At 47.0% G+C, this 26,747-nt stretch overlaps 2 protein-coding genes across 4 annotated transcripts in view; one reads left to right on the top strand and one right to left on the bottom strand.

Moving 5' to 3' along the window:
• The window catches only part of LOC135822243 (kinesin-like protein unc-104), a 34,097-nt gene extending 15,595 nt beyond the window's left edge, over nt 1-18,502 (top strand). The window contains exons 22-50 of one of the 2 annotated variants that reach the window (XM_065334967.1): nt 395-463; nt 994-1,352; nt 2,046-2,165; nt 2,344-2,462; nt 3,363-3,412; nt 4,135-4,257; nt 4,826-5,127; nt 5,471-5,558; nt 5,743-5,849; nt 6,192-6,229; nt 6,664-6,691; nt 7,214-7,279; nt 7,777-7,843; nt 8,786-8,870; nt 9,028-9,133; nt 9,597-9,659; nt 9,846-9,897; nt 10,504-10,586; nt 11,073-11,129; nt 11,544-11,602; nt 12,187-12,329; nt 12,684-12,798; nt 12,919-13,031; nt 13,674-13,721; nt 14,316-14,410; nt 14,689-14,809; nt 14,933-15,001; nt 16,833-16,951; nt 17,647-18,502. In XM_065334967.1, coding sequence (XP_065191039.1) covers nt 395-463; nt 994-1,352; nt 2,046-2,165; nt 2,344-2,462; nt 3,363-3,412; nt 4,135-4,257; nt 4,826-5,127; nt 5,471-5,558; nt 5,743-5,849; nt 6,192-6,229; nt 6,664-6,691; nt 7,214-7,279; nt 7,777-7,843; nt 8,786-8,870; nt 9,028-9,133; nt 9,597-9,659; nt 9,846-9,897; nt 10,504-10,586; nt 11,073-11,129; nt 11,544-11,602; nt 12,187-12,329; nt 12,684-12,798; nt 12,919-13,031; nt 13,674-13,721; nt 14,316-14,410; nt 14,689-14,809; nt 14,933-15,001; nt 16,833-16,951; nt 17,647-17,671 — 2,889 coding nt within the window. In that variant the 3' untranslated portion in view covers nt 17,672-18,502. Of the gene's footprint in view, nt 1-394; nt 464-993; nt 1,353-2,045; nt 2,166-2,343; nt 2,463-3,362; nt 3,413-4,134; nt 4,258-4,825; nt 5,128-5,470; nt 5,559-5,742; nt 5,850-6,191; nt 6,230-6,663; nt 6,692-7,210; nt 7,280-7,776; nt 7,844-8,785; nt 8,871-9,027; nt 9,134-9,596; nt 9,660-9,845; nt 9,898-10,503; nt 10,587-11,072; nt 11,130-11,543; nt 11,603-12,186; nt 12,330-12,683; nt 12,799-12,918; nt 13,032-13,673; nt 13,722-14,315; nt 14,411-14,688; nt 14,810-14,932; nt 15,002-16,832; nt 16,952-17,646 lie in introns of both variants that reach the window. The other variant, XM_065334966.1, reaches the window with a different exon arrangement.
• A 48-nt stretch (nt 18,503-18,550) lies between these two features.
• On the bottom strand, nt 18,551-26,747 carry LOC135822244 (CD63 antigen-like). Of its 2 annotated transcripts, none has more exons than XM_065334969.1 (8): nt 26,496-26,747; nt 26,233-26,320; nt 22,933-23,130; nt 22,165-22,239; nt 21,261-21,362; nt 20,607-20,768; nt 20,011-20,094; nt 18,551-19,370 (listed from the first exon to the last, which is right to left on the bottom strand). In XM_065334969.1, exons 2-8 carry the CDS (start codon nt 26,293-26,295, stop codon nt 19,308-19,310), a joined length of 747 nt encoding a protein of 248 aa, XP_065191041.1. In that variant the 5' UTR covers nt 26,296-26,320; nt 26,496-26,747; the 3' UTR covers nt 18,551-19,307. The 2 variants fall into 2 exon arrangements, with proteins under 2 accessions (XP_065191041.1, XP_065191040.1); XM_065334968.1 differs by having other exon boundaries at nt 26,233-26,325; nt 26,496-26,739.

Here is a 26,747-nt window from a genome sequence, read left to right as displayed (position 1 = left end):
AGACGTTGTCGCCTTGATCACCTCTGTCTAGACACAGTCAAGTGTTGCTTTATATGTTTGTATCTACGTACACGTACTAGTACGTCAGCGCTTTTCACCTTTGCGTAGAAATTGACTGTTAGAAGTAGTGAACTTTTGCACCTCATGATCATAATTTGTGTTTCACATACATGTACGTACCACTTGCAAGGTGCGATGATCGCTCGATTCGATCCAGCACGAATAGCCAGGTGTGAATTTGTCAGCTAAGTATTGGCTTTACTACCGCTGCATCTTGCTTGCTTCTCTTGTTTGTCTCCAGTGCTCCTGAGCTTTTTGCTGGCGTGTTTTGTTGTCCTTGGTTTGGCTGTGGGTTTATAAATTGTGCATGTTTGTTCTTCTACATGAACTGCAGGAGGATCTCCTCACGTATGCGGTATTGTTGAAAGAGGCCAACGCTATCAGTGTAGAGCTGAAAAAGAGGGTAAGCAATTGGTTGTTGCATAGAGATCTGTGTCACACCGGAAGCAAGTGCTGTTTTGAATACTCCCACCAGACTGGGGTGTGGTTCTAGTTGGTTGTTGCTGTACATGGCGTGTGGTTATAGCTCCACTTTGTTTTGTTCCTCATCAGTAGAATGTACTGATGTGCACAATTGTCTCAGACAATTGCGACCATGCCTTACTTATTGCCTAGAGGCAATTTGCAGTGTAGACCGTACACGCACTGCATCTCATTTGTGCAACTTCGTGTTTGTTTACGTGTTGTCCTAAGCTTTATCTCCAGTAGACTGGGTAGCCAAGACTCTTTGTTCTTGTGTGCGATCAGTCCGTATGATCCTGCCCCGGACAGCGGCTCATCCGTCTTTAGATTACACAGTACTGAGTAGTGATGTGCTGTATTGTGTTTTGCATGTGCGCATGTACGTATGTGTCTCTCTGGCTGTGTGTGTGTGTGTACGTATGTGTGTGTGTGTGTGTGTGTGTTCGCTTGTGTAAATATCTGTTCTTACAGGTGTGGTTCCAGTTTACTCTACTCACATCCACACCGTACACACCGATCCCGAGCAGCGTTCACGATGGCACCGACCTCAACGAATCACAGCTCAACACCGGCATGTTTACCATGGCCTCCATCTCCAAGGATCCAGTAGACCCATCCAGCTCGGGTACCGCTACTCCACGTGCCTTGAACCAAAGCAGCGCGGCTCTAACATCACCAGCCAGTTCATCTGCCATCCTAGGCGGTGCTGCTGCTGCTGCCGCTGGCTTAGGTGTACCACCCAGTCATCGCCAGCAGCACACCGTTGTGGCCATTGAAGTGACTGATCAAACCAACCATGCTGTCCACCACTGGTCACTGCGCAAGTTCAAGTGAGTACTGGATAATGTACAGTGATGCCACGCTGTGTTCAGTGTATTGCGGGCTAGTGGTTATGGTTCCGCCGTGCACTACTCCGCCAAGTGCGTGCAAGCCAGGCCTGGAACTGCTTCATAATACTTGGTGGTAATTGGTTTACACTGCCTGGTAGCTCTGTGTCTGTGTGTATGTACCGTAAAGTCTTGTATAAAAGCCGCACTTGAATAGAAGCCGCAATTTTGGGCCCATCAAATCACACATAAGCCTGGTTTTAGTGTTGACATACATAGAAATACCTGTCTTGTATAGAAGCCTGTCTCATATAGAAGCCTGCAAAATTTCACCAAGAAAGTCATAGAAGCCGCGGCTTTTATACAACACTTTACGGTATCTATTGTCCTACAATGTTACACTAAGGCTGTATGGTAGATAGTGTGTTTGCTTGAAGTGACAAGTGCTTCCGAGTTGTAACTACAGTGCTGGCCAGGGAAATTCAACCTCATGAATAAGTAACGCCGTGTTCGAGTTCACAGACCAGTATGTGTGGTGCTAGGGCTGTGTCGCACCCGGCACTATTTTATTCATGAAGTTGGATTTCTTTTGGCCAGCACTGTAGTAAGGAGCGCATTGGTTAGTGTGTTGTATACTCTCTATTACCCCACTAATCCGTTCACAACGGTTGACGTTTTGTTTGTTCTCCGGCCTAGGCGAAGAATTTACGACATGCGAGCGCTGTATGAATCGTCTGTTGAACACCGCTTGCCAACGACTCTGTCCACAACGAATCCGTTCTCAGACCGGACAAGTTGGTTCCGACCCATTGGCAGGTACGTTCACTGTATATTGTGTAGCAACACTGTTGCTCTGCCGTCAGTTTTATTTTGCATTCCAGGCTCTGAGATGGTAATCAAATTTATCTTTGTACGAATGAGTTTCTGGATATATCTGTTTTATTTTATTTTATTGTCTGATATTGACTTGGTTGTACACTGTGTGTCTATGCAGGGGCTTTGTGTACGTCAACAACATTGTGTATGATTTTCCGCTGTCACATGAGGTCTTGCTCGTCAGTGACAAGGCAGATACCATCGGCAAAGTGCAAGTGACCATAGAACCTGTCGATGGTGAGTGGGAGCAAAGCTTTCCCAAGGCTAACACACTTGTAGAGTTATTGATACACATGTACACATGTAGAGAGTGGTAGGGAGACAGATGAGAACCTGTGCGTGTGTGTGTGTGTGTGCCAGCTAGTTCGGTTGGTGGGTACACTTATGCCTGATTGTGTTGGGTCTGTTGCCAACGGGCTCGGCTGCTTGAAGGTATAATGTTGTACCTGCCACCTTTGTTGGTTCCAGGGTTCATATATTTTCTATTTGAAGTATACATACCTGCTTACCATGGACTTCTTCTGGCTAGATTAACTCTTTTGTAATCAATGGTGCTGGTCAAGCTTATATCAGACCCACTCTGATTTAGCCACCCACACTAGTAGCAAGTATTACCTTCACTGGGGTCAGGGGTAACTGCAGTTGGATCCCGGGACGGATACCCTGATGCCGTCAATCCTTTTTCTGCACCTTGTCCTCACCCACTTACTGAGGTGTGGTGAGCCCATAAGTAGGATCATTTTCCAGTCCACCCAGAATTTTGGGGATTTCAGGGGGTGTCGGCCGTTGGGCGGTTCAATAGCCAATTGAGTCATCTTTCCAAGATTCCTTTTGAGTCTCTCTCCCTTCTCCCGGGGAGACCCACGTGACCAGTTTTGGCAGTGAGCAACAAGTACAAGTGTGTGTGTGTGTGTGTGTGTGTGTGTGTGTGTGTGTGTGTGTGTGTGTGAGAGAGAGAGAGAGAGAGAGAGAGAGAGAGAGAGAGAGAGAGAGAGAGAGAGAGAGAGAGAGAGAGAGAGAGAGAGAGAGAGAGATTGATGCACGTGTAGGGAGTGGTAGTGGATCAACGGTATTTTACTGTATACCTGTTGCTACATATTGCCTCACTGCCTTGTTTTTGTTGATCTGCTGCTGCAGCGTCGGAAGAAGTCAATGAGAAGGATCTACGCCACCTTTCTTTGGATGATGTAAGTTGAGAGCACTGGTTGTTGACAATGCTCAGAAAGTTAGAAAGCTTATGCGTGGTATGCTGCTGCCGTCTTTTGTGGTATACCAGTAGTTCACTCATGTCTCTCTTATCCAGACCTCACATTTAGGGGCACCTTGGTCGTCCGGCCAGTGTTTTTGGTCTGAGTTTCATGGAAACCACGTAGCGGACGCTATCTAAAGCAGACTACCGCAGACGTCCCGGATAAGAGACAGATATAGGTGTATTATTTCTTGTTGCAATGCACCCTGTCAGTTTGGGTTGCTAATTGCATTGGCCATGTCATGTTTTAAACTAAATATCTCCTAAGCAATAGGATAGGTGTTGTGCAGCCCCATGGCCGAGGATATAAATCTCGTCGGCTATACTGTAAAAGCAGAAATTTTCGGTGGTGTAATATTTTCGGTATTCTCCAAAATCGGCGGTTCGGTAGAGGGAAATTTTCAGTAAAACCCGTTCTCCAGGTAAGTGTGCTTGTACTACATGTATACAGTATCGGTTGTACCGAAATTTTCGGTGCGTTTTATTTTCGGTAAAACCTGTCGGCACCGAAGTTACCGAAAATAAAACACCACCGAAAATTTCTGCTCTTACAGTATGTACTTCAGTTGTAACATTGCTGATTGCATATACCATGACGTTGTTGGGTTCTGCTGCTGCTGCTGGTGGTGTCATTGACGTTGTTGTTGCGTGTGTCTTTAGGTCACGAAAACTGACGGCATTCCGGCTGCTTCATCGACACCGGTCAGGGAGATGCAATCCATGGCTGAGCCGTCAACACCAACTCAGATGGAGTCGCCTCTTGATGATGCTGATCGCCACCAGGTACTGTAGAGTAGACACAAGATAGATATGCGTGTGCCGCACTGAGCGTGAACGTATACTGTATTGTGATGCCATGTTCCCGTCAGCTATCCATCATTGGTCTTGCATGGTATTGAGCCATTGTGTGGTAGTTCCGATCTCACCTGTCATCATTCCTAGTGTTGTGTCTGTGCACCATGTGAATGCACCACGAATAGTAGTGTCTCACTTTTCCATTGTCAGCTTTTCCTGTTGTACTGGCACTCCACGTGTCAAGTTCTTTTCCATATACTGTAAAGGGAGAAACTTTCGCTAGAGATTAAATTTCGCTATTTTCGCGACCATCACACATTCGCGAACATAAATCGCCGCAAACCTCTCCGTACATTGATTGTAGACAAGATCCGACTGAAGAGATAGAATCGCAAAAGTTTCTCATCATGAACCAGCCCAATTTATGAAAACGCTAAAGTTTGTCACTTTACAGTAGGTGTACCTCACTGTAGGGTCAACTTGCAAGAGACAACGTATTTAAAAATGCTCTGTACATCATGTACTCTGTACTGTTATCTGTGTGTGTCTGTTACAGGTATGTGCTGGTGAGGAGGTGATAGACTTAGCAGGAGAGGAAGTTGGCAGCGGTGAGGAGGCGGTCGGCGAGGCTGACTCCCCGCCGTCTTCATCCAGTCCCGACGGTCGAAGGCCGATGGCGCCGCGTTTGCAGGTGAACGGCCTGCCGCCTGACGACACATCCATACACTTACCACAGCCCGGCTGGCTTTCAACGCTGGGCGCTCTCGGTGCCGATGGCCAGTCTGTGCGCTTCCGTGTGCGTGTCAACCGGCTTGTCGGTGTGTCCAAAACCGAGACGGAGCTCTTCATTCAGCTGGGGTATGTATAGTTTAGCTGTGTAATGCCTAAGTTCACTTGTCATCAGGTTCTTAATCAATCTTACTGCACCTGAGAACCCCAGAATATGTTCCGTATATCCACTAATTATCAGTGTTGTACCCTACCCACGGCTGATTTATCGGTAGGTTTGTGTGTGCAATATGTTCTTCACGAAACATTTACTGCAGTTCATGTAGAAAGCAATTTGGCCAACATTTAATAGCCCGTGATTTGTCTTGCCAGATCCATGTACTTCTTTTTCCAATATATACGTTTTTGTTGCGTTACTGCTGGAAGTACATGTAGTGCTGAGTGTGTGTGTATGTTCTTATCTCTGATGCAGTTTTGTGCAGCGTGGTGACAAGTTCAACACAACGTTCATCACCAACGATGCAGAGGAAACGTCGGACAATTTCCAGTTCTCGCAAGTGGTGAGTTGCTGAAAAGCACTGGGTTGAATGGAGACTGGAGAATCTATCAATATTCTCTACATGCAGGGTCTTTAACTGTGGAAAATTGGAAATCTTTTACTGTGTTATCTGAGAAGTCTGACAGAATGTTTGTCTATGCGTATCTCGAGCAGTGCTTGCACTTGTTCTGTGTTCTCTGCTACAGGTGGAGATTTCCCTAACACCGGAGAACTTATCGAAACTGCACCGGGTGCCTATGCTGTTTGAGCTGTATGGACGCTCTCGCGATCACCCGCTGAGTCCGAGTGCATCGTACGTTGTGCTGTTATGACCTTGTGCTAGAGATGTGTGGATATTTTCATGATGTGGTATGACTGGTCTGCATTTCCTATTGTATGCAATAATGTCCAGGTGCTGTCGTTGACTTTGTCCTCTACGGCCATTCTGATCAACCTCTACTGTGTGTGTGTCTGTCTGTCTGTGTGTCTGTGTCTGTGTGTTCCTGTCTGTGTCTGTGTGTATCTGTGTGTGTCTATGTGTGTGTGTGTGTGTGTGTGTGTGTGTGTTTCTATGTGTTTCTGTGTCTGTGTGCCTGTGTCTATGTGGTTCTGTGTCTTTGTGTGTTTGTGTCTGTCTGTCTGTTGTGTTTGGCAGGCGTCGCCAGTCCAGGACTGTATCGCGGTCAGCAAGCCGTAAGTGTGACTGTGTCCTGTGCCCCTGACGGTGCCCTTACTGTTCATGTGTTCACAGTCACACTAGTACTCATGTTCATGCACTCCAGGATTATCCACTGCTCTCAGGTATACGCTATATTCTAGCAGTAGAAACTACAAACTAATCACCGGTCTGTTCCTGTATGGACATCCAGTTGCAACTCAGTGAAGCCATTGTTGCTCTTTTCCTTAGTAGCTGTACATTGGGCTCATATTCATGCGTGCTCATGCTATTATGATAAGCATGCTGTGGAGGTCCTGGCGTGCATGCACCTGTACCCTGGAGTGCTTACTGAGACTAATGCTTGCTTCTGTTATGTCGTGTCGAGGGTAGTTCACTGTCTATGGTATTGTAGAAACCGCCCAGGAAGGCTTTTTCACATTTGTGCTTTGCTTTGATGTTGTCTTTGCAGAGGCACCCATGTCGAGCAACCCGGCTGAGTAAGTTCCTATCTGACCTATAAATCCTTTCTTACACAAATACATGCGTATATGTGTGCACATGTGGGTGGGTAGGGGCATGTGTGTGCAAGTGTGTATATGGTAGGTGGTATATAGGGCTGGGTGTATATTCAGTTTGTACTGTCGCACGGTGCCTGTTGCAGAAGTTGAAGAAGGTTCAACTTTTGCGACGTGCCACCCGCAGCATACATAAATGGATTACAGTTTCTACTCTGGGTGCACGTGCATAGTACATGCACTGCATAAGGATGTCGCGAAAACGAAAACACATAGTGAATCGTGTGTCGCGGTTGCAGCTCGTCGCAAGTCGCATGCCGCGTTGCAAAAGTGGTATTGTGAATCAGCCTTTTAAAAGCACTAAAGACCACACGTTTCTACCTCATTGAAATCTTGACAATGTCTGTACGTGTAGCGACACCGTTGTTCGAAATAGTATTTTAAGTCACATTAGGCTGGTCATGCTAATTGTTTCTCTCTCTCTCTCTCTTTCCCCTGCAGTAGTCATCTATACTCTCGCAGTGATGTTCTCATGTGGGTGGAGGTGTGCGAGCTTGCGCCGACAGGAGAGTAAGTGCAGCCACTGCTTTCTATAGTGTTAGGTGTACATGGCTTGGGATGTTGTGTTCTGTGTTATGCTGTCATCTTTGATCCTCATGGCTATTCAGTATGCAGTATGCAGTATGCAGTACTGGGTAAGCACCATCACATCTGTCATACCGTACTACGTATTGTTTTGCTTTAATATGACCTAAACCTAAAGAGTACTATCCGCCATTGCCTAATTCTGAGAGGTGTATGTGCAGACTGGACCACTCACATTTGTTCTGGAAGCAGTATCGTGCAACTCACAAACCCCTTCTTTATCTGAGGTGTGTGTCCATGCATCCATATTGTGGCTAAGAATCCACTGTAGGATTTTTGCGTCTATGCTGACATTGACAGCTATTGTTACGGCTTGTTTTCTGTTGCATGGTGTGTGTGTCTGTGTGTGGGATAATGCGTGTTTTTGCCTGTGTCTGTGTCTGTGTGCATGTATCTGTGTCTGTGTGTGCTATTGATTTCAGGTACATGCCCGCCACCGTAGATCACCATATAGACTCCCAATGCAATGGTGTATTCTGTCTGCAGCAGGTAAGCAGCTGTTCTTCCAATGCGTGTACAGGACATTTCGCATTGCTGCTTCCAACTTGTATGCAGTACCTGCTCCGCAGCTAGCTCAGCTGGGTCAGTGATCAGGGGGTGTGATAGCCTTGTTTGTAGACATCAGCCAGGTACGTGCAGACTTGGTTGAGGCTGGGTTCACTTGGCCTGTATGATCAGGCAGCTGAGGCTGTGTTTATTCGCTTCAACTAATTCCAATCAAGGTGGATGACCCGTGTGAGAAGGTAGTGGCAGGTACAGCTGTACCCGGCTCACCCCCAATCCTCCAGACACAGGCGAGTGAAATCCAACGGTACGATTTAGGAGCTGTAGCATTGCATAGCCCTGGCACTACTTACAAGATTCAGTTGGAGTCTCACGCGAACCGTAAAATTTATTAAATCAATAATGACTCGATATCCAACCAAGGCACTGAGGGACAGGCATGGTACACATTGGGCTGTGTGATGTTCTGTGAGCCAAGACACTGAGGGACAGGCATGGTACACATTGGGCTGTGTGATGTTCTGTGAGCCAAGACACTGAGAGACAGGCATGGTACACATTGGGCTGTGTGATGTTCTGTGAGCCAAGGCACTGAGAGACAGGCATGGTACACATTGGGCTGTGTGATGTTCTGTGAGCCAAGGCACTGAGAGACAGGCATGGTACACATTGGGCTGTGTGATGTTCTGTGAGCCAAGACACTGAGAGACAGGCATGGTACACATTGGGCTGTGTGATGTTCTGTGAGCCAAGACACTGAGGGACAGGCATGGTACACATTGGGCTGTGTGATGTTCTGTGAGCCAAGACACTGAGAGACAGGCATGGTACACATTGGGCTGTGTGATGTTCTGTGCGCCAAGACACTGCGAAATAGGTATGATACATGTAGAGCTGTGTGATGTTCTGTGCACGTCTTCTATACAGGGTATTCAACGTCGCCTGCGCTTCACTCTGGTGTCGGAGAGCAGCGCAGAGGTATCTTGGCGCCGTGCAAAGCAAGTCATTATTGGTGAGTTTCCCCTTGTATCTGGTGCCTCTTGGTCAGTGCAGTGTCTAAAGAACAAGCTAATAGCTGCATGTGTAGATCATTTGTTAGTGCTATTTTCTATCGACCTGGTGTGTGTGTGGGTGTGGGTGTGTGTGGGGGGGGTGTTTTATGTGTACAGGTCGTGTGCGTAGTGATTTCATGTCTACTGGTGAAGAGAGTAACTCACAGCCACTGAGCTTGAACATTCTGCCGAGTACGACCAAGTTGGACAAGGAGGATCTCAGGTCAGTCGCGTCCCTGTGTGTGTGTGTGTGTGTGTGTGTGTGTGTGTGTGTGTGTGTGTTCCGTTTGCTCCACCATCTCCGGCGTCATCAGGCTGCGTGCTCCATCTTCCTCTCTGATGCCCCTCCGGGGCCAACGTGACCCCTGTCACAGTGGCTCTACAGGACAGGACATGTGTGTGTGTGTGTATGCGTGCGTGTGTGTGTGCGTTTGCGCACGCACACGTGTGTGGGTGTTTGTGCGGGTGCACGTGTGTTCATGCGGTTGTGCGTGTGTATCTGTGTGTGTGTGTACGTGTACGTGTGTGCACATGGGAGGATTGTAATAGCATGCGGGTAAACACATGCTCTCTGGATGCAACTACAGGAGCTGGTATTTGTATGCCATGATGTTCACTTGGTCTGTTTCTCAAGGCACATTTCTTCATTAGTTGTTTGCTGCTTTTGTGTGCTTTGTATGTTTCAGGACCTACCATACGTTTGAGGCTGTGTGGGATAGCTCTCTTCATAACTCTGTACTACTCAACAGGTATGGCTGGCTGAGGACTTATCTTGCAATGCATTCAATGTATTGTGGCCATGTTGGGTAGGCATCCAAGTAAATGCTTAGCTGATTTTGTGTAGCATCAGCGGTACGGTCTCCTGTCTTTTCTCTTTCTTTGACTCTGTGTCTCTGCCACTGTGTCTTGTTTCTATGTGTGTTGTTATCACACAGGGTGACCGCCTCAGACAAATGTGTGTATCTCACTCTCACCATCTACATTGAGGTAAAGTCTAGCAACCCTGTGTGACTAGTCTTCTTCTTTGCAGACTGGCTGCTGAATTCTCTTATAGGTACTCCTACATACTCCTCCAGGTGTTGCCTAGTGTATGGCATGCAGTTGATAGTACATGTACGCATCTGCACTGTCCCCGCACAAGCCATGCAAGCCCACCAGTAGGCAATATGCAAGGGATATCAGGGGCGTCGGACACTGTACGGTCACTACGGTATTGACCGTACCACTTTTTGTTCCCGGTACCCCGTGAATCAATGAAATACACCGTCAACTGGGCTCTAAATTTCCAAAATTTTCTGCTCAGCCACCCCTCCCACACGAGTAAATGGTACTTCAGATGGCTGACCGTCTGGATATGTATGTAGTGTCAAGATGGTCGCCACAGGAGTGGCGGGTCCTTATAATTTCCATCGTGACAAATACATAAGATCTTTTTTCGTTGTGTGAGCGTGTTGCTGCTTACCATGGTATTACGTTCTGTTTGGTCTCGTGACTCTCTCTTGACACCATGTCATCTTTGCTCTGCTGTAAACCCTGAGCTGTAACCTGCATACTTGTGCTGTGCTGTGCTGTGCTGTGTGATTGTGCCTGTAGTTGGATGGTTGCAGTGAACCAGCCAGTGTTGGCAAGGACATCGCCATTCAGATGCACTCCAGAGATTCCAAGCCCGGCGGAAGGTACGCGTCCGGATTTGTCCTGTGCTGCCTGCTCATCTCTGTTGTTCTTTGCTACATGTGCTGTAGGTGGTTGTGTTGTGAGGCAATCAGGTCAATACTATCTCATACATAGCCCAGTGATCAAGTGTGTATGTAATATTGATGAGAAACTAAAATCCATACGTCATGTTCTCTGTAATGCTTGTTCTCTGTAATGCTTGTTCTCTGTAATGCTTGTTCTCTGTAATGCTTGTTCTCTGTAATGCTTGTTCTCTGTAATGCTTGTTCTCTGTAATGCTTGTTCTCTGTAATGCTTGTTCTCTGTAATGCTTGTTCTCTGTAATGCTTGTTCTCTGTAATGCTTGTTCTCTGTAATGCTTGTTCTCTGTAATGCTTGTTCTCTGCGGTCACTGTACTCACAGTAGTGGTGTCCAGCTGTGACTTTATCACCATTACGGTATGTATCAAGTTTTAACTATCAACATTTCATCTTATTTGCTGCTGCAGGAGTGTATGGCAAATGTTGACTGGCACACTGACAGGGTCTTTACCGAAGAGTCAATGGTATGTATATCCGATGTGACGTTCGTATTGTGCAGTCTCTACAGTCATGTAGTCGCTATCCGTTAGCACACATCAAAGTTTTACTCGTAGTGTTGGCTTCTGTCATAGCACGTATCTCACCTGTCTCTTTGCCCCAGGACCAGCCAGCTGAGCTTTCCGTTTCAACCGTGCCTACCTTTCTCCTGTCTGGAAATGCTGTACTTTGAAGTAGGACACACAACAAATGCTCTACCGGTAGCTGTGGTTCTTGCCTCAATAGTAGCTGTTCCTAAGTCACACTCACGCCCTAGCCTTGCCTCTCTGATCAGTAGTGAAAGCTGTTGTTTATCCCATGTCACTCGCTGCTATGAATGCCGTTATTTGAACGTAAGCCCCCTTGGTTTTTTTCTGTTGTCTCTCTTTGTACTTTCTCAGCAACCGCAGCTGTGCTGTCTATGATCTATGCTTACGCCGGTCACAAGGAAAGAAGATCGGTAAGTTCTGGTTGGGTGCCTTCTTTCTGTATTTCTGCATATGTTGGTGCCAAGTTCATTGTCCATGAACTGGATATATTGTGGTGGTGTGGCAATGGGGTCTCTCTCTATCTATCCATCTATCTATCTCTCCCTCTCGCCCCCCCCCCCCATCTTTCTCTCTCTTTTTTCCTCTCTCTCCTCTCTCTCTCTTTCTCTCTCTCTCTCTCTCTCCCCCCCCCCCTTGTATCTTTCTTGAGCTGACTGCTGACATGGAGGATGTTATGTTCATTTGGACGTAGCCATGGGCGGGGGTTGATCTAGATGTTGCTCAGTACTCTTCTCATGTACCTTGCATAGTAGAAAGTATAAACCACCCAATTTTCGCGTCACTAAATTTTCATGATTCCTCAGAACCAGCGAGTTTGCGATGGCAATTGTTCACGGAGCAAGTATGCCACGTGCATACACCAACTGCTGTAGTTTGATTTCACGATGGGTTGTATTCACGTTATGCTTTTCTCACAAAAGTAGCGAATATCAAGCAGTTTACAGTAAACTGATCGTGTCGCTGTTGTGTCTACACTGTCTTTCTTGACTTGTAGACACCAACCAATCTCGTCAGATCACGGACACATCGTCAACGTATGTGCGCGGTGAGGAGAACCTGAAGGGTTGGCGTCCTCGCGGCAGCTCACTGATCATTGATCACCAAGACCAACTAGATCGGCTGGAACGATTGCATGAGGTCAGTGATATTCCTTCACTGTGTAGTTTGGTGTCCTTGTTAGGTCTTGTTTACTGTGCTGCTTCTGCTATCTGTCACATCATGAATGATTAAGGTTGTTCCCTCTGCATTACTTGTGCTTTTGCTGTAGTTGTTCGTGTGCGTGTTGTGTGTGTTTTGTCTGCACTGCCCCAGCTTGTTACTGATTTGTGCATTGCACTGTGTGTTAGTCTGAATTTTTTTAAAGATCAATTCCCTATACTGAATGACCTCTTGTTGGTTGAGTCCTCTATTTCAAAATATTATGTTCTCTTTTACAAAAAAACAACAACTCTGTCTTGCCTGTGTTTTAATGATGTGTTTGTTTATTTCTAGGTGGTCAAATGTCGGCATTTGCTTGCTCTCTACGAGAAAGCATTGACTCTACCAAACACGCAGCTGGGTAAAGTGGAGCCTCGCCCGGATGTTGCGGAACGACTTGATTCCAAAGGTTTGTGAAGCCACTGTGCTAGTTTGTTGCCACTGTATGCTTTTTTGGTGTTGTGGTGTTTTGTCCTTGGTGTCAATATGTCTAAACTTTCCTTCTTCTTTTTTTCGTGCGTGTACTCAGGTGGTGACAGTGGTATTTCCACACCATCGCAGAGTCTGTCTGACCTCGACGAGGGGATACGACTGCAAGGCACTGGAGAGGCGCCGTCTCGTGCCTCCATGCTGACCTTCCGGGTAAGCTGTTGTCACACGCACATGCATACCCATACATGCTTCTGCTTTCAATTTTTTCCCACCAGTTGTGCTTGTACATGTATGTGGTGGGTGGGCCGAGCGAACAGATGGTAAATATTTGGTCATCCTGGGCAGGACGCTGGAATCTGACACTAAGGGTGCATTCTTTTTTCTTCTGCTGATTCTTGGAGAAATGTCTCCTGGAAGACTAAGTGTGACGGGCTGGTCTTAATTAACTGTGAATGATCTCTCCTGTGCAAAGCGCCAGCCAGCCCATGACACTCAGAGACCTAAGCACTGTACATGATCTTTTTGGTCTCACCTTGTAGCACTTGTACTTAATGGTACTCCATGTGCGTAGATCTATAAACGCCGGAATCTTAAAGTTTCAACCAACAAATGTCATAATTATAGCTTCGGAAAATCTTTTACAATTTAGAGAGGATAAAGGAACGCTTCTCCAACTTTTGCAGATTCTTGGACTTTTCCGAGAGGATTTAAAAGAGCGCATTTAATATTTTACCTCTCTCGCTGCATTTGTTGAGTTTCAGGGGCTTAGCAGGGAGACTGCTGTTAGTCATTACTCTTGTCTGTCTGTCTGTCTGTCTTCTGTTCTCTGTTCTCTGTTCTCTGTGACTACAGTATGCACAGCTGATGCAGAGGCCACTGCTGTCCCAGCGCGTTCTCGAGGTATGAGTGACACTTGCTGTTGTTTGTTGCTTTGCTCTTTATTACACTTCATTGTATGTGCACTGGCGATGGTGTTTGCTGTGGTAGTTTGTGTTGTCTCTTCCTGCAATCTCACATCTTCTTTGTCATTGGACTTCGCACTGTCCACATTTCCAAAAGTTATTTTGCCTACCGTAAAGTCTTGTATAAAAGCCGCGGCTTCTATGACTTTCTTAGTGAAATTTTGCAGGCTTCTATGCGAGACAGGCTTCTTTACAAGACAGGTATTTCTATGTATGTCAGCACTAAAACCAGGCTTCTGTGTGATTTGATGGGCCCAAAATTGCGGCTTCTATTCGAGGGCGGCTTCTATTCAAGTGCGGCTTTTATACAAGACTTTACGGTATACTGTAGTGCCATGTTTGGAAGAGGAATAGGTCATTTGCTATGGCATCCATAGCTTTGTAGAAATAGGTGATCATTGTTTTATTGCTCGGTATGCATGCATATGTGTCTGTGTGTGCACATGTGTTTGCACATGTGTGTGTGTGTGTCCATGTGTGTGTGTGTGTGTGTGTGTGTGTGTGTGCACGTGTGTGTGTGTGCGTGCTGCAGGCTGCTGATGACATCACCAATGGCCTTGTGGGACGTGTGAATCGTCAATCGTTCCGTCAGTCGCTTGTCCCGGAGATGCAGGAAATTCGACTTGGGTATGTACCTGCTCTGCTGTTGACATGCTGTTGACATGCTGTTGACATGCTGTTGACATGCTGTTGACATGCTGTTGACATGCTGTTGACGCCTTTGTATGTGGTAGTACATGTATAGTAAAAAGTACATTGTGACCGTTTGCGTACACTTCTTGACCTTTCTTACTGGGTCTCACGCGAACCATGAATTTTTCCTACGGCCAACTTTGAACTAGTGGTTTCTCTTGTGCTGTTGTTGTTTTCCTCATCGTCGTGGTTTTTTTGTTTTGTTGTTGCAGTAAATCGATTGCGATCAAGGGCTATCTGAACTTCATGCAGCAGTGTCGCAGTGGTTGGGACAAGCGTTTTGTTGTCATTCGCCGGCCATACCTGCTCATCTATGAAACTGAGAAGGATCCTGTAAGTTATGAATCAGACATTGTCTTGATGAATGAATGCTGTACAGTCTTTTCTTCTCTTGGACTTGGGCACAAGTGATAAGATTGTTGCCATCAATATTCAATGTATGGTGGTTGTGTGCAGATAATCCGTGGTGTTGTCAACTTGACCGAGGCTAAGCTGCAGTATGGAGCACAGCAACCCATGATCAATGTAAGTACTGCAGTGCACTGTCCTCCATTCTACCTACTACAGCTGCATACTTGTCCTGTGCCCCCCCCCCCCCCCCCTCCCCTTCCCTCTCTGTCTGCCTCTCTCTCTCTCTCTCTCTCTCTCTCTCTCTCTTTCTGTAAGGTGAGGGAGATCTTTTGTGCGGCAAACTCTTCCATGTGTGATTCTCAATGTGCTGTACCAGAGTACTGTATTGTAAACGGGAAGGTCTGCCAAGTCGACAATTAGTTAAAGGGGAAGTCCGGTGAAAAATTTAAATTGCACAGTCTGTAGAGTTCCGGTCGCTGAGTCGAATAGTCTTTATCCAAGGTGGCTGCGGCCTATGGTTCGTCAGATACGCCCAATCGAACATGTGCGAATTTGAGCGCGCATCACCCAGATCCAGGTGATGACGTCACAGCGTGCAGCCAGGTAGCCACACCATCTAGTTGTGTACAAAATGGCCATATTCGGAGCGCGTTCGATTGGGAAACCGTTTGTCGCAGCTTCTTCGGACCAAGACCATTCGATTCAGTGTTACAAACACTACGTACCCTGTGATTTTCAGCTCGGTATACCTCGAGGTTATACCGTATTTTAGCCTATCGAGTTGGACTTTTTCCGTCAGCATGCCTATGCCTATGGCTATGGCTCTAGCAATGCGCTGCGTGCATGCTAGCTGTAGTGCAGTCAAAAAACTCATCACACTTGGAACTACTCCGGCACTGCCGTGCTGGACTAGCTACAACAAGACTCGAGACACAAGACTCAGAAAACTAGTCAACACACGGACTTGTCGTCTACTACACTCGTGTCAGTCGTATTGTACAGTCATGTAGTCAGAGAACGTGCATTTCTCCTTGCCGGTGCCGGTGGTTGTGCTTTGAAAAAGAAAGTTTTAGTTTTCCGCTCCAGTCCCGCCTCATTATTTTATGCTACAGCGATGAGTGCACAACCGTGACAAGTGACAAAACAGCGAACAGCTTCCGGACCTAGAACTTTCAGATTCCATAGCGTTGCGAGCGAAGAGACGTGCCCGTGGTTCAAAGAGCCTGCACTGTTCTACAATTTAAGTCCGAAATATGCCAAGTTCGCACCTAAACATCACCATGTGGCAGGCTACTGCAGTCTAAGCAAATCGGTATGGAACAACATTTAGAGTACTCGCATCACTCTTCTCCATTTTGGCGACCCTGCTCTCCAGCGATCTGATAATTATATCAGCCTCGTCTGCAATAGCTGCTGTTTCTTCATCAGTCGGAAACTCAGTACTAGACAGTAGCGCTCACTCTTGACCGGCCCGCGCGGCCATTTCTTCAGCTGAATACCGAGGTTCTCAGCCCCAGACAAAACTCATGAAGATCAGCCATGGCTGCATCCTCACTCTCACAAGGAGTTAGGTCTTCGGGGTCGCTTGCACCACCTAATATCAGTCGCCAAATCATTTGAAATAGCACTGACACTATTGCTTTCACGCACTTCTTTTGACCTAGCTGCACGCTATGACGTTGCGGAGGGTGTGGCGCGGCCGCATGACGTCATGGCGCAGCCCCCGAAACTCAGTTTTTAAAACGGAAATATCTCGAGAACGCTTTGTCGGAGACACGTGGGACAAACACCATTCGACTCAGCGCCCGAAACTCTACCGACCCTGAAATTTAATTTTTTCACCAGACTTCCCCTTTAATCTTTTTGACTTGTAGTGACTCAGTCATTGCATTCTGACAGAATTTGTCACATTTCTTTGGTTGTTTTAAAAACTTTCCTGTTTTCCAGTGTTTATCCAGTCACTCTAACCATGAAGTTTCTTGTGTGTTCTACTGGCTGTTTGCAGGGTGCCCCCATGTTCTCTGTATGCACAAAGAACCGTGGTCTATTGTTGCAAGTGGTGAAGGCGAAGACGTGCGACGACTGGGTGTATGCACTTAACCCGCTGCAAGCTGGTGCTCTAAGGTAAGTTTGTGCTCGGGTGTTGCTAACTTGACCCGGTATTGGTATATGAGGCAGCTGCACACGCACTAAGTGCAACGACTGGTATGTTCTTGTATGGTACATGTATTGGGCATACGGTACTTCCATGGAGAGTTACCTGCCACACACACGAAATTAGCTTTTTATTTATTTATTTTCCGGTTCGAATTCATGATATACAAACATGCAGTGAATGAGATTTTTGGTCTTTGACCACTTTGGGTGGGTCTGATCTACATAAATTCATAAATGGATTGGCATAAAACACCGTGGTTGCAAAACAAATAGAATGGATTTTATCTAATCTTTTCACTTTTAGAATCTTTCGACCTGATGTGCTTACAGCAGAATGCCTTTCCTTGTGTAATATCATTCTGCCCTGCCTCTCCCTCCCTCCTCCTCCTCTCTCTTTTTCTCTCTTCTCTCTCTCTCTCTCTCTCTCTCTCTCTCTCTCTCTCTCTCTCTCTCTCTCTCTCTCTCTCTCTCTCTCTCTCTCTCTCTCTCTCTCTCTCTCTGCTTCTTGGTGTCTGTGATGATTGTTCACATGGCTATCGAGAGGAGGCATTTAAAGATAACCTGGCAACAGAGCAGAGAAAGTATCACTTGTTGCCATCATAGACTGATCAGTTATTTCTGGTGTATTTTTTTATCCTTCTGTTTTGTGACCGTGTGTTCAGGTCATCGCGTGCCGCCGAACCTTAGTGAAGTTGCACAGCTGTTGATGTACTGCATGTTCGGTGACTTCTGCGTTATTCAGTCACCTTCGGAAGCTGCTCTGGTAACTTGTTTAACGTATCGACTGTTCACGATGCCGATGATTGTACTTGTTTGCTCGTCTGTAGTTGCGAGCATGCACATGTGTGTGCCTTTTGTCAGTCGTGTGTGTATGCCAGTGTGTCAGGTGTGTGTACGTGTGTGTGTGTATGTGTACACTCTGTACATAGCTGCATGCTGGTGGCATGTTTAGTATTGGCGTGCACACAAGAGTTTTTCCCGCAATCGCCCACTATATCTAGATACCCTGGCCCAGTGTGTTTGCAGGGAACGGTACGGTGTCATTACTATTAGTTAGCTGTGTGGAGAATGTCCACCCTATTCGCTACAGTTCAAAAAATAGCTCTGTCCAATGTGATTCCCATCCCCCTCTCCCTTCTTGCGACAGCCACTGCTGTTTTTGAATCATACCACTTCACTACGGCTATTTGCATGTTATCTGCATTGTACCCCTCTGCTAGAATGCCTGTATGCTGCTTCACAAAACTGTTCTTGTTTACTTGTTGCATGCATTCTCTTATTCAGATTCCTTTCCACAATCACAAATTGCTGTCCCCTCTCCCAGCATGCTCGTCATCCACACTCTATATATTTCATCTATTTTTAGATCGTCATTTAAGTATTCGGAAAGGATTATCTGTCACGATGTGATTATTTATATATTTTCGAATTCCCCTGCATGTCTGGTGAATTCATTGGCCAAGATTCTTTTTTATTCGGAACAGAAGTCATTATGATGACACGTTTTCGTGAATCAGGTACCGCCGTTTTGTGACTGTGTGCAGTCTGCATTCACCCAGTTGGAGCTGAACTAGCACCTGTAGTAGGTGTTATATCTCTTCAGGTGTGACTCTATCTCACTGCAATTCAAAGAACTCTTGTAGCAACGGAAAGGATGCACGCAGCAGCGGCACACAGCAGCAAGGGGGAAATAAATCTAAAGCAAGACATAAAGGAAACCTTCAATTGATGATATCAGAAGACAAACAGGTCTTATACAACACCAACGCCACCACTCGCAAGATCAAAGCAAAGCTGGTTGACAGAATGATTTTACTCGCATGACAGCATAACCTTGGTCACGACTGAAATACACACACACACACACGCACACACACACATATCCTATAATAAAGCGAGACATTGAAATACACACATACCTTATGAGATGCAGATTAGATTATAAGGTTATGACCAGTGGATGTCCGGCTATAGCTATTAGCTAGTGATGCTTCAGGTGAAAGAAAAATCCGTTGGGAAGGCGCGACACTGGGCAATATGTATGGCAATGTGTATAGACAGTGCCGAGGAAAGGAGTGCGGGAAATGCTGCTTGCCGTGCAGTTCGCCCAGCCAGCGTCAGCAGCAGCAGCAGGAAAGAATGAAAAAAGGTCTAAAGAAGCGAGTTGAGGCAAGGCGCTGAACGAGATCTACACACGCATACTTACCGCAGGCTGTTGGTTGGCTGATGACCTTGCCCACGTTGGTCGACCCGGGTCCAGGCTGCAGCTATAGCGACGGCGATCTCATAGTCATGCAGCCAAACGAGCGAGACCAGCACATTCTTAGACGTGCTTGCTGTCACTGTCATCTCGGATGTACTTGCATGCCAGGATAATACCCAAGAACTGGGAGGAGAACAGACAGGCGAGCAGAGAGAGAGGCAGATGTGAATAACAAGCACATGTACCATGGCAGAAACAGAAAGAACAGGAAAGAGAGTACATGAATGCCGTCATGAGAAGAGATAGTCTACACTTTATACACCAGAGCACCACCTGCTGTACACGTGTCGACGACTCTGACCCGCGGGACACTCTGTGGACGTGGATCGTCCACTGCGATTCACCGCGGTGTGCTTGTAACATTATGTGCAGTGCTGGTGTACGTATGGCTGTAGTACAACGTTTATAAATAAGTCGACCGGCCGACCCTGGTGCGCAGAGAAATGGGCAACCCAAAATTAATTTTGAGCTGAACCACCGTTTCACATTGATTGTGTGAGATTTCAGTGTACATTCAGTTATGCTCGGTGAAATCCGACCTAACGTGCGTATTTGGCACCCTCTACTTGCACGGTCCTTGATGCCCTGGAAGTGGTACGCATGCGGCTGGACATACACATGCACCAGCACAGTGATGTCATCTGAACTAGTCCAGGGCGTCAGTTTGGCACTTTGGGTCGGATTTTCGTACATTAATGTTACAATGAGGCTACGCAATGCGTCATTCAAAATTTCGAATAGCTTTGAGTAGTCATCATCTTACCTGAAGAAGAGCTACCACAATGGCAATGACGAACATGCCAACACCAAGATCACCGATCTCGTCAAACAGCTTCTCACCGCATCCCTGAAGCAACAATAGCAATATGTACGATTAAGACTCAGGGAAAGGAAAAAGAAAAAAAGCTTCAGGCTCTCACAAGCAACATTCACAAGTTGAAAACTGTTTCCACGAGCACTTTCCATGCCTTCTTATCAAGTGAATACAGGCAAAAATAAGAAACTCAGAATAAACAAGCACAGTGGATTTCATACAGCAGACAGCTGATAGAAACAGCACTGTGACAGAGAAGAGTACTAGCAGCCGGAAATAACACCGCAAAGACCTACATTAAAGTCACAATAATAAAGTGTGTGTATGATATTCAACATGTTCATGTATTTGTACAAGTTGTACCAAACTACAGCATAGCACAGAGGCAATGCGCTCTGAGGAAAATAGTCGAAGCAGCAATGTGGCTTCGTTGACTTAAGTGAACGGCATTTCATGAGTTCACCTCGCTCCTGGCGTCACACATCACACCGCCAAAAAAGCTGTTTAGCCACACTTTATGGTGACCTGTAGGGTGGTGTACTTACGACGAAGTAGTAGTTCTCGGTGGTCACGGCCGCTCGTCCTCCGTTAGCTAGAGTACAGTTGCCGTTCATGATACGACAGCAGGAATCCGGGATTCGAGGCATTCCACTTCCAACAGTCGCGTTGGCGTAGTCACTGATGTTGAAGCCACCGCAGCAATTGAACTACAAACAGAGACCATTGGCAAAGCTATCGGTGAGTAGGACACTAGCACCGGCTACACTGAGCCAACATGCAGGTCTCCACTGAGCCAACATGCAGGTCTCCACTGAGCCAACATGCAGGTCTCCACTGAGCCAACATGCAGGTCTCCACTGAGCCAACATGCAGGTCTCCACTGAGCCAACATGCAGGTCTCCACTGAACAAGAGGCCATAACATTATCATAGTTTAGCTCTCAGCAGCTGCTCCTTGAGCGCCAGATGCTTGCTTAGATCTGTATTTTCCTAGCAGTAAGCAAGCAGAGTGCCCCAGCCCCGCTACCCGAACACTGATCCATGACATGAAGCACAACGTCATCATACTCAGCTCTCCTTGCCGCTTAGTCTCACATCTGTCCGTTTACCACATTTTCTGATGTGAATGTTCCAGTGAAATTTGTTGCTGCCTAGCGGGGAAGTAAGATTGTGTGTTAACTGTTAACTGTGAGTTCTTACCTCACTCTGCAGCTCATCCAGCAGTTCCGTGGTTCTAGTCGATTCTCCGCTGTAGGCAGTCTGCAGCAGGTTGGAGATGCTCTCCTTGGCACTCTCCTCACCCTACACAGATGATGCAGTGACAAATGCACACGCACACGCATCACACGCACGTGCATCACATACACACGTACGTGCATGCACACGCATGCACACACACACACACACACACACACACACACACACACACACACACACACACACACACACACAGATGCATGGAAGCCGATCTGCGACGGAATTCAACTTTTCAAGCATCACATGCATACTACATGACAGATGACACACAGCTCAAATCCTATCTTACTTCAACTGATGATACCATCATACATGTATACGAGTCTCGTAGAACAGACCCAGCAACGCAACTGCACAACACAGAAGTACACTCTTTGTACAGAACTAGTCCTTGGCCAGGCTAAGCTAGCAGAACACTGCCATTGCTGAAATTATACATACAAGTGTGACGCTCCAGCCATGATTGCATGAACACTACAACTTCATGCCCCCCCCCCCCCCCCCCACACACACACGTGTGCGCGCGCTTGGCTGGATCAAGACACATCTAGGAAAGGGAGTCACGTGCAAACTGTTCGTCTGGACTCGCAAATTTGTTTGGTGGCCACTTCCAAACCAGTATCATTGTTATCTCTAGTTACATGTGCATGCACAGCGGACCGGCCAGTGAGGGCAGCTTGAGAAAGGGCTCTATGCACCGGGGTGCACAGCGGTATACACAAATACTACATGTATGTGCCACTACAGGTGGGCTTTGCGGACACAAGTGAACCGTTCTGTAGCATGCAGTAATAGTATGTAGAGTCTGAATGCGTCTGGCTACAAACAAAAACACACTAGGGGTTACCTCATCACGGTAGACGAAGACCAGAACACAGATGGTTATCTCCAGAATGATGACGATGATGATGAAGAAGACGAACTGCAGCGCAAGGAAAGGAGTTCACACGAGAGCAGTGGCAGTCATTAGAGCATTCACGCATCACACATGCAAACACATGCACACACACACACACTTGTTACTACACTATATGCTGTGGCGTTTTTGGTAAAATAGCTTTGCAATGAAATCCGATCGTGCGAGTCAAGTCGACACTGGGCGCTGTGCAGGCCTGACGTCAGACCTATAAACACTGGGCTGCGAAATGGTGCAGGGCGCAAACTGGACTCGTGCCATCGGATACCATTCAGCATGACTGTATTGTTTCTGGACTACAGTAAAACCTGCTGTCAAGGTGACCACCTGTTCCAGAAGACCAGTGCTACCAGGACCAAGGGATGCTATTTCCAGTCAAATGACCCTGGATAAGGAGACCACCTGGTAATAGAACAGAGACCAGATTTTGAAGGTCCCTTAAGTCGTCTGAGACAGGTCTCACTGTATGTGCATTGTGTCGGTGTTCACCAAGCAACAGACAAGTAGCAACAGACAAGTAGCAACAGACAAGTAGCAACAGACAAGTAGCAACAGACAAGTAGCCATAGAGGAACTGGTACAAGCACAAGCGAACGTGTGGATCAAGCATAACTGCTTGGTTGACGCTGCCGCGGGAAAGCGTATCATAATAACAAGAAGAAGGCAGCCGATCCCTAGTCTAATGTTCATTTCACTTACCGCCTTGAGCATGCATCCGTTCTTGCAGCACAAGCCACCTACACCGAAGATACCGACCAGGACCAGGAGACAACCGACAAACAGTGCCAGTCCAACGAATCCCCAGAGGAAGCGCTGCTCAAAGAAGTCTTCCCTGGCAAACTTGCCATACTCTGCTGCAACAATACCGCCCACTACTATCAGGGCAATACCACATGCCTGCAATCAGCCAACACACACACACACACACACACACATACACACACACACATACACACACACACATACGCACACACACATACGCACACACACACACACACACATACACACACACACACACACATACGCACACACACATACACATACACATACACATACACACACACACACACACACATACACACACACACACACACACACGCACACACACACACACACACACACAAGATCCACACACACACACACACACACAAACACACACACACACACACACAAGATCCACACACGCACGCACACACACACACACACACACACACACACACACACACACACACAAGACACACACACACGACGACCACCACCACAACCACATAAACAGCACACACAATATCAGAAATAAGTTTTGCTCGCTGCTGGAATGAAGTCTCAATGTGAATTAGGCACTATTTGCCCCCCCCCCCCCCCCCCCTTTCCGTCCCCCACTGTTCCAGACAGGCTGGGATATTTAGACACAAGTAATAGTTAGTTGCAAGGACAGGTATATCTGGATCCCCGGACTTTGCCTAGGCTTTGGGCCCATTGGGATTCTTTGCAGAGTAGGTATTTACGAATTTGTGCTACAAAGTAATAGTGCAGGTACTCAGTTCCACTGTACCTTCGTGTAGGTACTCAGTTCCACTGTACCTTTGCCAGGCTTTGCCAGGCTGTGGGCAGTACTAGCACTCTGGTTTGTATGCTTGCCTAGAGGCTGTGAAGTGTGAGAAGTGAGTTATGTGCACAGCAGGCTGCTGAACAATTGAAGGCAGCAATGATTTCAATTAGTTCAAGCAGTGCTCGAGGGTGCTTGGCTGTAGGCTACAGGCTACATTCCACACCAACCTACCCTTCTCGACACACAACCTGTAGCCAGCAATTGAGGCAACCCAATGGGTTGGGTTCACCTAAAATGATGTAAACACACGGACTGCTGCACGTGCTTCTCTGCTATGCAGCATGCTCTCTGCAAGTAGATCATCGGCACATGTTTATCCCAGTACTACTAGCATAGTACATACTCAGACACAGAGTAAGTACCACGTGTGAGGCCATGTTTCAAGTCAAACTGGACATTTACGGCCATCCCTTCTGGACAGGCTGGATCCATGGAGTGCAGGGCAGGGCAGGGTTTACCTAGGCAGCTCACCCGGTATCCAGAGTGCAATGCTGATGGCACAGCCAAGGACTACTACTAGTACGTCTGACATTCCGGCGCACCAACATGCCCCCTTCAACATGCCCCTTTCAACATACCCACTTAGAAGCCTGAATTATCTACCAAGACAACAACACAGGCTGGCAGGAGTGCACACCTCCTTGCTAGCTGCACGAGGTCAGATGGGCTGCTAGACACATGGACCTCAGAGCAGGAGTCAAGCTAGGACCTTGTCCTTGATAAGTGGGCAGCATTCACAGTCACGCTTCACTGATTCTGGGCACAAGCATGCATGGTCTGAGATCATTGACATTGGTACTCATTGTGCACTGACTGATACAAGCCTTTTGAGATCATCGACACTACATTTTACCCATGCTAACTGACTAGCCAACCGTTGAAAATATGTGCCAGCCTCTGGGCAGAGTTCAACTAACACCCTAGAAGCCCTTGAACTACTAATACCCTATACCCTATACCCTATCTACATGGTATGTAGCACTAGATGATCCATAACTAGCATAAGATGTGGTTCGATAATCTGTGGTTCAGATAGTTCACACTTTTACACAGGCCACGACAAAAGAGTGCTCAAGTTTCAGTCTTTATTGACAGGCCAGTAGAGGAGAGAGTCGGGGCTACCTCGCCAAAGAGCGATTGCTATAGTCTGGTTTACATTCATAGATCTCCTCCACACTACCACTAGTGTTCTTACATTGTAGACCTAGGGTCTACCAAGTACCATATCAACGCCAACGGTATCTGATCCTTGGGTTGGACTGTTTACATATTTTGGCCCAGGGAAGCCAACCCACAGTGCGACAGGGACGAGCGCATATCTCCGCAGACCTCACTCGACTTGAACTGTGGACTTACTTGGAGTCCACTTCCAACTCGAAATAGACCATGCCTAGCACACCGAGCACCTACACTACCTACACTACTGAGTACTGAGTACTACTGTACTGGAAGACAGCGCTTCGTGCAACAAGCTCCAGGTCACGTTAGTTTTACAACATCAATACACACAAATTAATAGGTCGCATACACTCTGTCACACTCTGTGCCCGAGGAACGGCAATCAGCAGGGGACGACGGACGTCCTGGTGGAACGTTTCACACCGATCTCCAAAAACCAACAACAGGCGCCGCGACTAAGTAACACAGTTATGTACATGAGGCCACTGCTAACAATGCAAATGACGGACGGCTCGTGAAGAAGGACGATGCATACTAGTAACTATTTTTGATTCACACAAGTAAACGAGTTACGTACACCGAAATGTTTTTTAACTCCTTCTCCATCCTGGAGAAATATATTGTCACCGAAATGTAGCATTTGGCGAAGAGCGAGGATCAGACCTTGACAGAAGTAATCAAAGAGACTTCCGCAAAGCTGGCTACTCCCGTACTCGGACATACGATGCCTGATGGTTGTCGCACTCACCGGCCGTTTTCTCAGATGCAGCACACTCACAGACAGTCAGTACATGCACTGTTTACTACAATGTGTACATGAACGTTTCCGAACAGACGCTCGCTGCATGCAGGCGATACACATGCAACATTCTCAGTGCCCAAATGTAGGGGAAAGAGTGTGTGTGGAGCGCTACGGTCAGACCACGGAGTCGGAGGAGAACTGTTTACCTACAACCGGCCCTGAACTACAAATTAAAAAGCTTAGCTAGTACATGTAAGTCCAAATCAAACCTGGCATTGGCGAGAACACAAGTCACAAGAGTGGAACTCCGGCTAGGTTAAACTTAGACGTCAGGTAATACACGCAACGGAAGTAAGGGAGAACAAGCAACGACGCTACAACGCCACAAACACACTACAGGCACAATCATAATGATTATGTACTGAGTCTGTACACGACGCAACCAGACTTTTCGTAGTCAGGGACTCACCAGCAAGAAGATGTTGAAGAGGAACAGGAGCACCCTGATTATACCCTCGATACACTTGCACATGGTTGCTGATATCTGCGCTACAGTGCTATCCTGCAGCGCACATGGCAAAAACAAAACATCACACGAACCGGAACGAGTCTGCATCAAGGAACTACCGTATTTCCAGCAAAGCGGAGCAGGACAGCACCCGTGGCCGAAAGTGGCAAACGCTCACGACAGAAGCGATCAAATGTCGGCCACACTCTACAAACGCAGCTTACCTAAACAGTGAATGGTGAGCTGAGCGGCTCAACGTTCCGAATGAAGACGGGCAGGGACAACGTAACGTCGTTGCACTAGTCTAGCTAGAATATCGTCGACAAACGGAGCTGGCGAACAACAAACATACAGGTGAACACCACAAACACAAGTGACTCGTCCACTGCGGAGAGCGCCAAAGTAAAATCAAAATCAGCCACACTACTCCCGTTTAGTAGATCTACTGTACTAGTACGTACTGCTACTGTGCTAGC

The sequence above is a fragment of the Sycon ciliatum genome, chromosome 8 (assembly GCF_964019385.1).
Source record: "Sycon ciliatum chromosome 8, ocSycCili1.1, whole genome shotgun sequence".
Lineage (NCBI taxonomy): Eukaryota > Metazoa > Porifera > Calcarea > Leucosolenida > Sycettidae > Sycon > Sycon ciliatum.
Note: the sequence above shows the minus strand (reverse complement) of the source record. Positions and strands in the feature narration are given on the sequence as shown.

Bases quoted from the DNA above. Each gene is read 5' to 3' on its own strand.
- LOC135822244 (XM_065334969.1), bottom strand. From the start codon at position 26,295: ATGTGCAAGTGTATCGAGGGTATAATCAGGGTGCTCCTGTTCCTCTTC. The intron at 23,131-26,232 runs GTGAGTCCCTGA...GGCTGATTGCAG, and splicing joins TCTTCAACATCTTCTTGCTG to GCATGTGGTATTGCCCTGAT. The intron at 22,240-22,932 runs GTAAGTGAAATG...CTTGCGCTGCAG, and splicing joins ACGGATGCATGCTCAAGGCG to TTCGTCTTCTTCATCATCAT.